Source organism: Oratosquilla oratoria, chromosome 36 (genome assembly GCF_046742065.1).
Source record: "Oratosquilla oratoria isolate Oo_2021 chromosome 36, ASM4674206v1, whole genome shotgun sequence".
In the NCBI taxonomy this organism is placed as follows: domain Eukaryota; kingdom Metazoa; phylum Arthropoda; class Malacostraca; order Stomatopoda; family Squillidae; genus Oratosquilla; species Oratosquilla oratoria.
The window spans coordinates 34,690,041-34,705,286 of NC_134812.1; the positions used below are offsets into that span (position 1 = coordinate 34,690,041).

Sequence of the window (15,246 nt, forward strand, 5' to 3'; positions counted from 1 at the left end):
TTAACTGAGGTAGTTTAAACCCATTATTGGGCAGAGGTTCCTCTGAGTTGAATGAAATATCATACAAAAAAAAAAAAAAAAAAAAAGTTCATATATGTTTTCCCCTATAGATATAAATGTATCATATATAAATGTTTACAAAAATTCAGTACTTAATCACTCTACACATCACCTCGCCTTCCACAGCCATCAGCTACTACGGCAACGCAGGGGATGGTGTGACCCATGCTGATGAAGAAACACTCCAACGTATTGATGAGGCTTACAACACTCTACTTAGCAGCAAGTCTAGGTCTCTGTTGAAGAAGTATTTGACAAGAGACGTGTATGACAAGATCAAGGACCGTGTGACACCAAATGGTGCCTCTCTTCTTGACGTGATCAACTCTGGAGTTGAAAATGTGGATTCAAACATTGGCATCTATGCTCCAGATGCTGAATCGTACAGTATTTTTAGTGAACTTTTTGATCCTGTCATTGATGAATATCATGGTGGGTTTAGCCCTAATTCCTGTCATCCTGGATTGAACTTTGGGCATGCTAATAGTCTTGGAGACCTGAACAGCAAAGGTGACTTCGTAGTGTCAACACGTGTGCGCTGTGCCAGATCTATTGAAGGCTATCCTTTCAATCCTCTCCTTACTAATGAACACTATGCTGAACTTGAGCAGGATATTGCAAGGGCATTAGAAAGTCTTGATCAGGATCTCAGTGGTCAATACACAACAGTCAATAGATTGAGTCCCAAAGACCAAGATGATTTGCTGGAGAGACATCTACTGTTTAAACAGGGAGATCGTTTCTTACAAGCAGCAGGAGCTTGTCGATATTGGCCTGATGGCCGAGGAATATTCTTAAATGATGATTCAACTCTTGTGGTATGGGTCAATGAGGAGGATCACATGCGTATTATATCTATGCAATCAGGGGGAGACTTGGGAGCCGTTTATGAAAGATTCACTCGGGCTGTGACCTTGTTAGGACAGAAATTGCCATTCAGTTCATCTCAACGCTTTGGATTCTTAACCTTCTGTCCAACAAACCTGGGTACTGCCATCAGAGCTTCAGTACACATACGTCTACCAAACCTTGGAGAGGACAGGCGCATACTTGAGGACACTGCTGACAGGTTCAATCTGCAGGTACGCGGAACATCTGGTGAGCACTCGGAAGCCAAGGATTTTGTGTTTGACATATCGAACCGCCGACGCTTGGGTTTAACAGAAATTGAAGCTTTGCAAGAAATGTACGATGGAGTGCAAGAGATCATCAATATGGAGATTCAGATGAGTGAAGGTAGAAGAAAATGATGTATCTGCCAGCCTGCTACTGCACCTAAATGATTATGTAGTACAGTATTATGCATGCTCATAGCAACCTGACCCAGGTTGGGAAGCAAGGGCTTTGCATGGACACCATCAAGAGCACTTTTAACATATGAACACTCAACATGCTCAGCAACAATATATCTTATGACATGCAAGTAGTAACTATTAGCATTTTTATAAATCAAATCTAAGGGAGCATGCTGTATTCATATTCCACATACATCAGAATATCCTTAAGATCAAATAAATGATGTGTGATAGGAACTATATGAACTACATATGTATTTGAATTGCTTCCATATTGTTATCACTGTCACACATTTTACTGATCACAAAAGAAGGGTTTAATCTGACCAAGTACAAGTTACAGAAGAAAGGATTACATCGTTATATTTATGATAAAATTGTATTCTAGTACATCAATGTAATGTATCCTCCATGCTATCCATCTTTCTCTCCATCTCTCTGTTTCTCTCCATCCCTTCACCCTCTTCCTCTCTGTCTCTTCTTTGAGTACATATCAGTCATTTGTCTCTGTTGGCCTGTCTACCTGATTGTCTCTTTATTCCTCTTTTATGTTTATTTTGATGTATTATCTAATCTTGTCAGGTGTGCTAGTATAGTCTGTTTATCAAGTTCACTTGGGTTAAATTTGCACTAAAGTGTTTTACAGAGAAAACTGGTATCACCTTTCTATTTTTGAGAAGAGACATTTTATTTTCTTCAGTGTGTGTGTGTGTATGTGGTGTGGCTATAGGATTATTTTTGTCAGAGGCACACATTAATGGCAATTTATTGACCAGTATTTTTTCCTCCTGCATGATTCTATTTCATATAATATATATATATATATATATACATATGGGGGGTTGGAGAGGGGGGGTCGCCAATTTAATGAAGCGGCCTTGCTGTGTCTTGCGACACTGCTTCTGACCCAGGGCAGTGGACAAGGTGCAAGGATGACCCGTCATTCAGGAGGTGCTAAGATAAGAGGGAGGGTGGAGGGGTGTGGAATGTATTCAGGGATGGAATGGGTGGGAATGATTTTATGCCTTTCTTTTTGGCTACCCCCCTTGTAAGGGGGAGAAAGCCTTGGTATATGTATGTATATATATATATATATATACCTAGTTGTAAATATATATATATATATATATACCTAGTTGTAAATATATATATATATATATTTATATATGTATATATATTTATATATGTATACATATGTGTACATATATATATATATATGGTATATATGAATTTTATATGAAATAGAACCATGCAGGAAATATATATATATATATATATATATATATATTGAAGTGCATAAGACAGAATGAGTGGAAGGGTGGTGAGGTAAACACCAGGAACCATTGTAGTTTTATTGCTAATGTTTTGTCCTGAAAGGACTTCCTCAGAGTGTACACAAACAGATCGTTGACAGCTTATATACTCCCAGCTTACCCTGTTCATCTTCGCTCCTCATGCACCTCTGTTCGGCATCATGGCCAGCTTGGTTCTTCGTGATACCGAACAGAGGTGCACGAGGAGCGAAGATGAACGGGGAGGAACGGGGTAAGCTGGGAGTATATAAGCTGTCAATGATTTGTTTGTGTACACTCTGAGGAAGTCCTGGTGTTTACCTCACCACCCTTCCACTCATATATATATTATATACATATATCATCTATGGAAGAACTCTCCTCTAGGAGGGGTTTGTCATCCATCTTTGAATATGGACTTTGTAACTTCTACAGGTTTGGGAGGATGGGGTAAGTCTTTACTGGACAGATGAAGCTATGCTACTCTTCATATTTCACATATTGTATTACCCACCAGGGAATTGTTGGAATATGGTAACAGTGAGGTTTTATTCTTTTACTCAGGTTGTTTTTAGAAAGTCAGTTAGTGGGAGAAGTAAAGCTAATGACAAAAATTGCATCAGGTTTCTCTGACTTGAAAGCTACAGCCCCACAGCAGCCAGTAATTGTTTGTAGACCTTCCTATAAAAGGCACTTTAGACTGTTGTCAGTGTTGTGCAAGAGTGGGTCTTTTTTTCTGCCACCAGCTAGCAAGAAAAGAAATAAAGAAGCCACCAGTTGTGGGTTCTCTTGTAAGAAGTAGGAGGACCTACTCTGGAGATAAAGTGCCCTATGGGGCAAAAATATTGATTGGTTTTGAAGAAGAATCAGCCATAAGTTTTCTCTAGTCTATCTTCTAGGAGACACATGGGCCCCAGAAAACAGGTCACATCCATCAGATTAGTCCATGTCATTCAGTGAAGAATGTTGGTCTTTGGAATGAGTGTAAAGGCAGGATAATTTAAGACACGTCTTTTTATGGTTGCATTTAGGGCAATAGGTTTCTCTTACCAGGGTGATTCTGCATTGGTATTGTTTTAGTGTGGAGTGATCAATACAAAAGTATGCCAGTGTAATTCTTGCTTGTCTTGGGAGTGATTTATTTTATTGGGTTGATTTCTGGATGAGTTTGGTGAAATATAGAATTTGGTGGTCTTCTAGAATGTCCGCTTTGTGGTCAGGGTGCATATCTATTTTTGTATAAATGCATTATGGGTTTAATGAAAACAGGTTATTGCAAATGTCTGAGTAGAATACTGTTGGAGTTGTTAGTGTATTGCACTTTGTGGCCTGTATTTGTGTGATTAAATGTGAGTCAATCAAGGTTGTTCCAGGACTCTTGTAGTAAACCCATGGCTCCCAAGTAATCGGTGACAGTCACTGAATCTACATGGAAGAAACATTATGCTGCCATCTGGGCAAGGCTAGAGTAGGGCATTGTAGGACGTGCTCTATGTCCTCTGTGTGGCAATTCTATCTGGGGCAATTTGCTTCTCAAACGAATGCAGGAAAGAAAAGCAAAACCATAATTTGATTTTGATATGCTGAAGATAAAAGATACACGAGAAAATTATTAAAGAAAGCGTTGCAAAATCAAACTGAGATCATGGCAGACAATATTGAGGACCACAGGAATACAGTTTTGGCGACTCTTCATAAATCTTCAAATAACAACATACCAATGTACCTATCATTGAAGGGAAAATTTTGACACAATAATAGTTGAATTAAGGAAAAAAAGACCTCTTGGATAAAAGGAGAACAAAATCAAAGCAATTGCAATATGATCTGGTCAGTGCAGAAGTGCAGCAGAAATGTGAGGAGACTAAAGAATAATGTCGGGAAAAATACAGAGAAGTTGAAAGTCTCAGACTGATTGCTAAATAAAACAAATCTCCTCTTGTGCCAACATACATTAAAAAAGCTGACTGACTGTATGAACTGGAAAAATGGTTGGAACGATGGGAGAAATATACGGAGCTTGTTTAGAGTTGATATCAGTAAAGGCACTAAATTTAGAAATATAGGTAAGAACAGCACAATAGAAAGTGAAGATGATAATTTCCATGGATTTAATGAGGGAGGGGATGCCAACCTTCCCTGATTAGCAAGTCTAGAGGAAAAACTAGAGAAAATGAACGAACAGTGGGAGGTTAGGTTCAGCCAACTTACACGGATTATGCAAAGATTTGATAAATTGGAAGAACTAAAGAAGAACCAAAACCTAAATAAAGAAAGAGAAGAATTAAAAAGACAATTAAAAGAAGTAAAATATGAGAATGAGGAATTAAAGAGGAATAATAAAGAGAATAAAGAGTCCATAGCAAAAGAGGTACAGGGTTGGAGAAAAGTCCAAGAGAACAACAAAATTGAATTTAGAGATATAGTGACACAGCAGATGAAAGAACAAACTAAGGACACAGTTATTAAATTTATGAGAGAGAAGGAGAATATAGTAAGAGACTTAACGGACAAAAAGAAATGTATAATTATATTAGGGATGGAAGAGGAGCATAATCCAAATAGGACTACAAGAGTAAGAGAGGAGAAGGAAAAGGTAAACAAGATATTAGAAGTAGTTCAAGAGGAACAAGAAACTGGGAAAGAAACTGAAGAAATATAAAGGATAGGGAAACACAATATAGATAAGACCAGACCAATTAAGGTTAAATTGAGGTCACAAACGACAGCAGAGAATATCTTATCAAAAACAGGGAAACTGGGAAAAAGTGATCAGTATAAACAGGTAATGGATAAAAAGAGAAATTAATAAAAAGGAAATAGAGGATGAGAAAACAAAAAGACTAGAAGCTAAGGAAAAAACGAAAAAAGAACAGAGTCAGACAAAGAAAAATTCTATTGGATAGTGGATATGAAAGTGCGAAAATGGTTCATAGCAGAGAAAAATGGAAGGGAAACAGACAACACGATGAAAGTAACAGAAAATCAAGTTTCTTACATAAATATAGATGGATTAATAACAGGATTGAACGAACTGAATGATTATCTGAAGGAAAAAGAACCGGACATAATGGGAATTGTAGAGACAAAATCGAAAGGTCCACTACCACCCAACAGCTTAGGACATGATGCATATAATTACTGGATTGAAACACAGAGGTAAAACAAGGTGGTGGAGTTATGTTCCTGACTAAGAAGGATATAAATGTGAGGAATGTTACATATGGAAAGAATAGAGTAGAGATGATTATGATGGAAGTGGAGGACAGGGATGCGAAGAACAGGAAGATTGTGGTAAATTGTGCCTCCTAAAATGGCTTCATGGGAAGAGAGAATGCAAAAATAGTTAGAAGACACAAGGATAACACTAAATAAGATAATGGAAGATGGAGGAAGAATAGTTATAATGGGTGACTTTAACTGTTAAGAAATCTGCTAGGAAGTGTTGGTACAACAAAAGATATAGGGAGTTAAAAGACAAAAGGGATGAAGCTTGGATAAAATGGAAGGCAAAAGACCTAAAAAATGGAAAATATATACTAGTTATAGAAATCAATATGTACAAGTGTGCAGAAAAGAAAAGTGAAAATACAAAAAGGATGTCATAGAAAAATGTAAAGATCAACCAAAACTATTTTACAGATTTGAAAACAATAAACTGAAAAATAAACAAGATTTAGTGAAACTATGACAAGGAGGAGTTGAATACACAGAGGAAATAGAAATGGCAGAAATTATGAACAAGCATTTTAAATCAGTGTTTACGAGGGAGAACATACAGCTTAGAGATGTCGAGTGGGAGGAAAAAGTCCCCCCTATGAAAGAAATAGAAGTAACAAAGAATGAAATAATGAAACACTCGAGTAAACTCGTCAGAAAATCGCATGAACCAGATGGAATGGCAAACTGGATTTTGAGAGAATGCAGGAATGAACTAACAGACAAAATACATAGTCTAATAAGCAGTTAATTGAAAGAAGGAAAAGTTCCAGAAGATTGGAAAAGAGCAAATATAGTACCAATATATAAAGGGGGGAAACAATGAAGACCCTACTAACTACAGACTGGTCTCTCTTACAAGTACGATAGCTAAAACTTGTGAAAGAATGATCAAAATTAGATGGGTAAGGCGTTTGGAGAAAAAAAAAAAAAAAAAAAAAAAAAAAAAAAAAAAAAAAAAAAAAAAACAAAAAAAAAAGAGAAAAAATAAAAAAACGTACTAAATCCAAGGCAATTTGGATTTAGATAAGGACGATCATGCGTCACAAACTTAATGTGTTTCTATTCAAGGCTAATAGATGTAATACAAGAAAGAGATGGATGGGCTGATAGTGCATTTCTAGACCTGAAAAAAGCTTGATAAGGTGCCACATAAGAAGTTGCTAAAGAAATTAGAAACTGCAGGAGGAATACAGGGCAAACTGCTGAAGTGGATGGAAGACTTCTTGTATGAAAAAAAATGAGAAGAATGTAAGTCGCTGTAGAGTGATCTCAATAAAGTATGGAAATGGAGTAGGGAGTGGGAGATGGAATTCAATATTAAGAAGTGTAGTATAATGGAATTTGGAAGAAGGGAAAAAAAAAATAGTGGGATCATATAAATTGTGAAAGGAAGAAATTAAAAAAGTGGAAAATGAGAAGGACCTGGGAGTCATTATTATGAATATGTCCCCTGAGAAACATATAAACAAATTTTTTGGAGAAACTTACAGTTTAATAAGAACAATCAAAGTGGCATTTAAATATTTGGACGAAGAAATGGTGAAGAAAATACTAGTCACTTTGATAAGACCAAGATTGGAGTATGCAATGACGACATGGTCACCAAGTACAAAAAATTTATAACAAAACTTGAAAGAATACAAAGAGCAATTACGAAATTGGCACCAACACTCTCAGAACTATCATATGAAGAGAGACTAGCAAAACTTGAGCTACAGACATTAGAGCAAAGAAGAGAGAGGAGACTTGATAACTATTTATAGAATGATGAAAGGCATAGAAACTATTGATAGAGAGGATATAATAAAATGGGATAGTACAGATACAAGAGGACACGGAAAGAAAATGAAGAAAGACAGTTATAGAAGAGACCTGAAAAAGAACAGCTTTCCCCACAGGCTAACAGACGCTTGAAACGAGTTAGATGAAGATGTGGTATGTGCAAAAACGATACACGAATTTAAAAACAGTCTAGATAAAATGAGATATGAAGATGGGACACCCTTCCCGGAAAATACTAGGTAGATACACATATACATACACACGTGCAAAAGTTTTGACCTCCAGAATTGGGGTGCGAGCTTGTAATTTCATCAACTCTGGGCGGAACTTGAACTCGTTTTGCAGAATATTAGTCTTGTTATAACGGTGTGAATGGAAACTCGATGTGATTGTTGTATGAAAAACACCCACTTGACCAACAGGGTAATATTGCCGTTTCTATTGTCAGTGTTTTTGATTACGCAATCATTCCACATGATGTAGGTGATCACTTTGGTCAATGTGATTCGTGAGTGTAATCTTAAAAACACGTCTACTCCCTGAGTTGATTGCTACGGGGCTCGTGGTTGTCCGTCAGCAAAACAGCACTTAGCTGTCCATACTGAACTTTTTCCCCAGGGAACAAATGTTCATTAAGGTAGGGCAGGAGTGCTGGAGGTGCCGAAGTGTAAAAGTGTTAAATGCCCAAAGCATCTATCAGTTGTCACCTGGGATCCATGCTTCCCAAGAGCCAGGCTGTGCGCGGTACGTAGATGATATACTTGTCATTGCCCCCAGAGAATCCGATCTTAATGAGAAGCTAAATAGGACGGGGTAGAACAAAACATTCAGTTCACAGTAGAACATGAGGAGAATGATAGGTTGGCCTTTCTGGACACAGTGACATGGAGAAAAGGAAATAAGACCGTTTTTTCAGTCCACAGGAAAAGCACAAAGACGGCATTGTATACTATTACTCTCCCCACCGTGACAAAATCAAAAGTGGAATTGTTATAGGTTTCTTTCTGAGGGAATATAGAATTTGTAGTGAGGATTTCATACAGGTGAGATGGGACAATTTCTTACTAAGGCTGGGTTGAAAATTGTTTACAGTACTGGCACCAGGATAAATGATATAAAAAACAGAGGTAATAACATGGCCGAAGCAGAAGAGAACAGCGTACTTTACAAAATACCATGTAAAAGCTGTCCCATTAGTTATTACGAAAAGACGGGCAGAGGAATTGCCAAGAGGACATCTGAGCACAAAAGTAACATCAGATCTCACCGAACTTCTAATTCTTTGGTGGTCCACCTTAACAACTTTGACCGCCTACCATACTGACAGATTCGTCAAGTTAGGGAGGATAACAAACCACTTGGTTCTTCGCGAGGCCGAGCGGAGGCGTGGGAGTGATGATGATCGGGAAGGAACAGGGTAAGCTGGGAGTATTTAAGTTGTTATTTCATTTCTTTGTATACACTAAGTCCTTCTTTGACGAAACTTCAATATTAAAAATTCCAACGGTTTTTGGCGTTTACCTCCCCACCCTTCCACTCATTCTGTCTTATGTCAAAATGAGTATATGAATATATATTGATATATGTATATATATATCATGTATATATATACATATATATTGTTGAGGCAATGTGACAGGTGGGTGAGGAAGACATAAATCAGAATCCAAGTTTATTTCTGACTAGTTTCGCACAAATAGGCTTCTTCAGAGAAATAATGTGTTAAGGAGAAAACAAGGCAAACATATATATACGGGGCACTGTGAGGAGCTTCGGAGAGCTCACCCAGGGTCGTCTCTGTATATTGGGGATTTTGTCCTATTGGTCGATACTGAGAGGTCTTTGTTTCTACTCCGGTGTGGCGTATTGTCCTAGTTGCTGTTGCTATAGGCTCAGCGAACAGAGCAGATGTCAGATATCATCGCGACACTTGCATTAGTTAATCACATTAAAGAAAAGTCATTTACCGAAATGGGAGGCAGCAGAAATACTAGAAGAAAACTTAACCAGACAGAAAAGGAAAACACTTGAAGCACTGTATATTGCTACCAATGAAAATACAAATCAAAGAACGTGTGACATTAAATGGACAAAAACCACCGCAGCTATAGCAACACCAACTAGGACAATACGCCACCGGAGTAGAAACAGACCCCTCAGTAACGACCAATAGGACAAAATCACTAATACAGTATACAGAGACGACCTTGGGTGAGCTCTCCGAAGCTCCTCACAGTGCCCCGTATATACATTATATGTTTGCCTTGTTTTCTCCTTAACACGTTATTTCTCTGAAGAAGCCTATTTGTGCGAAACTAGTCAGAAAGAAACTTGGATTTTGATTTATGTCTTCCTCACCCACCTTCACCATATATATATATATATATATATATATGAAAAAGGTGGAAAAAGAGAGTCATGGGTCTCGTTTTGAGTTTATTCCTGACTGGTTTTGCTTGTAGCTTTTTCAGAGGAATGTTGTAACTTCTCTTGTAGTGTTGCCTTCTGGATCAGGTCTTCTTCCGTGAGTTTGAGAACAAGGTTGTGGGGGATGTGGATGTTTCTCATGCGGTACTTGATTGTATTTGTTTCATTTCGTAGAGTTTCTCTGGCTTCTTTGAGGTACTACCTGGCTGTGTTACTGAAGGGTTTGTGTGGGTGGTGTAGGTGTTTCGGAGCTGATCTGGGTAAGACTTGTTCTTCTAGGCAGTCCTTAAGGAACTTGTCTCTGTTTAGAATACTTATCAGCTTCCTTCTCAGAGCGAATTCGTCCTCAGTGACGCCATGCCTTTCTTCTCCAACTTGAGACAAAGTGACAAGTTGAAAAAGGTGGAAAAAGAGAGTCACGGGTCTTGTTCCGAGTTTATTCCTGACTGGTTTCGCTTGCAGCTTCTTCAGAGGAAGCTACAAGCAGAACTGGTCAGGAATAAACTTGGAACGAGACCCATAACTCTCTTTTTCCACCTTTTTCAACTTGTCACAATGTCTCAACACACACACATATATATATATATATAATCACATGCATATGTATAATACATACATATAATCATATATATATGTATAAATATGTGTGTATATATATATAGTATATATTATATATATATATACATATATCACTGGGACAGTGTGACAAGTTGAAGGTGGAAAGAGAAGTCACGAGTCTAGTTCCGAGTTTTGGGGTTTATTTCTGACTGGTTTCGCTCTATGCTTCTTCAGAAGAAGCATAGAGAAAAACCGGTCAGGAATAAAATAAAAAACTCGGAACTAGACCCGTGACTTCTTTTTCCACCTTCATCAACATAGTATAATATATATATATGTAAATATATATATATACAAATATATATATATATGTATATATATATATATATGTATATGTATGACATTGAATGGGTCCCAGTGATTAGAGATACATTTTAACAACCACAATGCACTTTAATTCTAAGCCATCAAGGCTGACATGCAGAAATTGGAATGTGGTACTGCCAAGGACTTGAACCCCGGCATCCTCATGACTAGCGCAGTAGTGATTTACCAACTAGGCTTTAAGAGAGCTATAAATTGAGTGTAGTTTTTCTTATATATTTGTATGCTAACTCGAGCATACAAATATATAAGAAAAATTGTGCTCAAATTACATCTCTTGATAGCCTAGTTGGTAAGTCACTACTGCACTTGTCATGAGAATGCTGGGGTTCGAGTCCTTGGCAGTACCACATTTCAATTTCTGCATGTCGGCATTGATGGCTTAGAATTAAAGTGCATTGTGGTTGTTAATATATATATATATGTGTGTATATATATGTTACAGTAAGAACACGTACCTAGGGATTACGCGTAATCCCTGAATGTTTATTCAGTGAATACGCGTAATCCCCGTTTCACTAACCTAACCTAAAGTTAGGTTAGGTTAGGTTAGTGAAACGGGGATTACGCGTATTCACTGAATAAACATTCAGGGATTACGCGTAATCCCTAGGTACGTGTTCTTACTGTAACATATATATGTATATATATATATATACATATATACTGTATACAGTATATATATATAGTTTTTCAGTAGCAGTTTTTACCTCTTTTTGTGGAGTACCCAGTACTTTTGTTATGATTGTGAATATAATTGACAACAGCTCCATGGGTAGAAAGGGAAAGGAACCATTTTCTTAACTACATGTGTAAGTCTATGCTACTGATGCCTTTACTTTAACATAATGAATTAAGAGTGTGGAAGAATCACCCATTCTTCACTTGCTCATCAGGAGGTATAGAGTTGACTGTAGCTTTGGAAATATTCTTAGTCCTTGAGTTAATTTAGTCCAGTGCCATACCATGTAGGTCATGATGTGTTCTTTTACCATGTATGTATACATATTCATTAAAGGTATATTAAATAATTAACATCCTTTGTTTGCGACCTTCAAACATGCCAAACAGACTCCCATTATGCCCAGAGATAATTCCTGCATTTCTTTTAAAAAATTTCATGAAGTTGCTCAACTCAATTTGTTACTATCATATGAAAAATGTATTTTATAATCAAAACTATTTATATACAGTGCCATATATGCTTGTGTACATTACAGAGAATGGATATGCAACACAATGCTGAATACTCACTGTAGAATTTTTAGGCTTGTGCTTGTTGTATAAGATAACTATAATCATTACTAGATGAATCTCTGATCTTGTATAAATTTTTGATATTACAAAATAGTGTAATGGCCACTTACGTTTACTTGATTATATATATTTAATTGTAGTATACCATAAAGGAAAAGAGCTATAGTTATAGGTTTTAACCTTTTTTTCTACAATTACTATAAAGCTTTACTTAGCTTTAAATTTATTCATTGTTTTAAATTGGGCTATTTTATCTTCTAGGTTATTCCAGGAGTTGAATCATGCGCATGAAAAACCATATTTCTTTATATCTTTTAGATTTTTTTTTTCAATTTGCTCCTATGATCTTGTGAAGCTCGTTTGTCCCAAACCAAAATGTCTTCTCTGTCAGTTTTGCCCACTCCCTTCAATGACTAGTGTACATTTCACGTGTGTTCATGTCTTTATGACTGAGTATAGCATAAGTAGTGCAAGTGTATTCTAAATATATACACTACATACTAATATATATCTGATCAGTAACTTCAAAACCAAGTGCCTGCATAACATGGAGCATCAGTTTATTGCACATTGAGATGTTAACCAGTGAATGAATATGATAATCCAGATCATATAAGTTTCTATTTTCTTACATTTTTATTATGGATTTGTCAATGAAATGGTTTTGATTAATTCTCTGTTTATTCTGATTGATCTGATTACTGATGTCATCAACCTTTATTTGCACATCAGAAACATGAAGAATGGAGTACCACAGGGGTCTGTTCTATCCCCCACGTTCTTTAATCTATACATGCATGACATACCCACACCAGACACCTCAGAAATACAAATCTCTTCCTACGCAGACGACATAACAATCACATGCACACATCGTAACACAAAGCTGCAGAAATAATCCAGCCATACCTTGATACACTCAACACATGGTTCATCACAAACAGACTCAAAATAGCTCCAATCAAATCTACAGCAACACTTCTCACCAACTGGACAAAAGAACACAAATACATACCTCATCTCAACATCAACAACATTCTAATACCACACACAAACACACCGAAAATTCTTGGTGTAACATACGATACATCCATGTCTTTCAAACAACACATCACAAACATAAAAAACAAAGGCACACCTAGATTTAACGCACTTAAGTCAATCACTGGAACAACATTTGGACAAAACAAAGAAACCAATACAATAAACAAACAATGCATATGCTCAGTGATGAATTATGCGAGTCCTGCATGGGCTCCTAATCTCAGTGAGACACACCACAACACCCTTCAAATCATACAAAACAAAGCCCTAAAAACAATTACAGGCTGCACAAATACAACACCTACAGACCATTTACACCATGAAACAAAAGTCCTCAAAGTCAAGGACCACCTCGACATGAGAGGCATACAAACACTTGCCGCAGCCACCACAAACACATCACACCCGCTACACTACATGGCAGAACACCCACACACACCAAGAAACATTAAAACAACACCCAAAGACCTGTATCACACACAGATACTCTCTTCTCTTCCTCCACAACCACCAAATACCAGCCTCCGGAAACATATTCATAATCATATCACTCACCGCTCCATTAACACACTGAAAGACAACACACTGCTGCATGCCAGACCCCCTGATATCCACCCTTCTGAATCCTCTCTCCCACGAAAGGACAGAGTCCACCTGGCCAGACTGAGGTGCAGCCACCACCCAGAACTTCTAAGCTACCAGAGGAGGCTGGATGACCGCATTGTGAACATTCTGCCCAGGATGTAACACTTCACACCATACCATACAACACATAATGGAAGACTGCATTATACACAATCATGCACGCAGACAACACAACATACACTCTATAAAGGATTTGTGGGAAAACCCAGTTTCGGCTGTGGCATTCCTTGGGGAGACGGGACTGCTCGGACAGACAGTCTAGGGAACGACAACAACAACCTTTATTTGCTTCTGTCATGGGACACTGCACTTTGTCAAATGGCAAGTTTGGTTCTAGTAATTCACTGTACTCAGTTCATCAGCTGTTGCAAATGATATATGGTATGAAGTCATTTCTCGGGTTCACAGTGTGTAGAAGTTGTCACTGACTTCCACTATAATCCTTACCTTTTTAGGAGTGAAGTGCATAATTTGTGTTTATGAAGGAAATTAACTGGGAGGGAATCAGCAATGTTCACCAACTACTGGACTGATTTAAGTAAGAGACCTGGGGCAGATTGATTGATAGGCTAGGTCTAAGTTTTACATTCCATACTTGGCATATGAATTGACTCCTGGTTTTAGGGTAAATTTAATGAAATTCAAAAATTTCCTCGTACACAAATATATATGGTACATATAAATGAAAGTCAGACAGCAGAAAATACATATGAAACAAAAAAGTCTGTACCAATGGATGATTTAGCAAATGATTAAAGCTAAGAGAAAATGAGCATGTGAATACCAAGCGCCACTCATCAACAGCTGATAAAGATGAATCTATCTACAATTTCTATATGATGTAAGTAGTTTGGGCACAAACAAAATAAGAGACAGAGTTTTCTCACCTACTGCATTCTGTTTGTGGTGTGATGTGCACTTCTCTGTGGTATGTGGGATTCATGTTGCGCCTCACCTCTTTATTAGAGCTTTATATTATTCATTTGTGTTTGTAGATTTATTTGTATGGTTATTGTGTGCATTTTGTATAATTGTTCTTTCAGTTATGATCATTTATACTTTGGTACAAGTAAAAAATGAAACACATGTTAAAACTTAGTTTTAAAACTGCAACAGATTCATTTACATCTGATTCCTTATCTCTTTCACCATGTGACCACAGGACACTACCAATGAAAGAACAGGGAAATGAGGAATAGGTTTTGGTGTGTGACTTAATAGTTTGTCATGAAAAGATTGATGTGTACCCATATTTGCGTGTTCTTTTGTCAGCCCAAAAT

The 15,246-nt window shown here is 37.2% G+C and overlaps 1 protein-coding gene across 1 annotated transcript in view; it reads left to right on the forward strand.

Annotated features, from left to right (window-relative positions):
- LOC143019110 (uncharacterized) overlaps positions 1 to 15,246 on the forward strand; it is a 91,579-nt gene that overhangs the window by 973 nt on the left and 75,360 nt on the right. Inside the window, exon 3 of the mRNA XM_076174806.1 lies at positions 150 to 1,296. Coding sequence (XP_076030921.1) covers positions 150 to 1,296 — 1,147 coding nt within the window. The remainder of the gene's footprint in view (positions 1 to 149; positions 1,297 to 15,246) is intronic.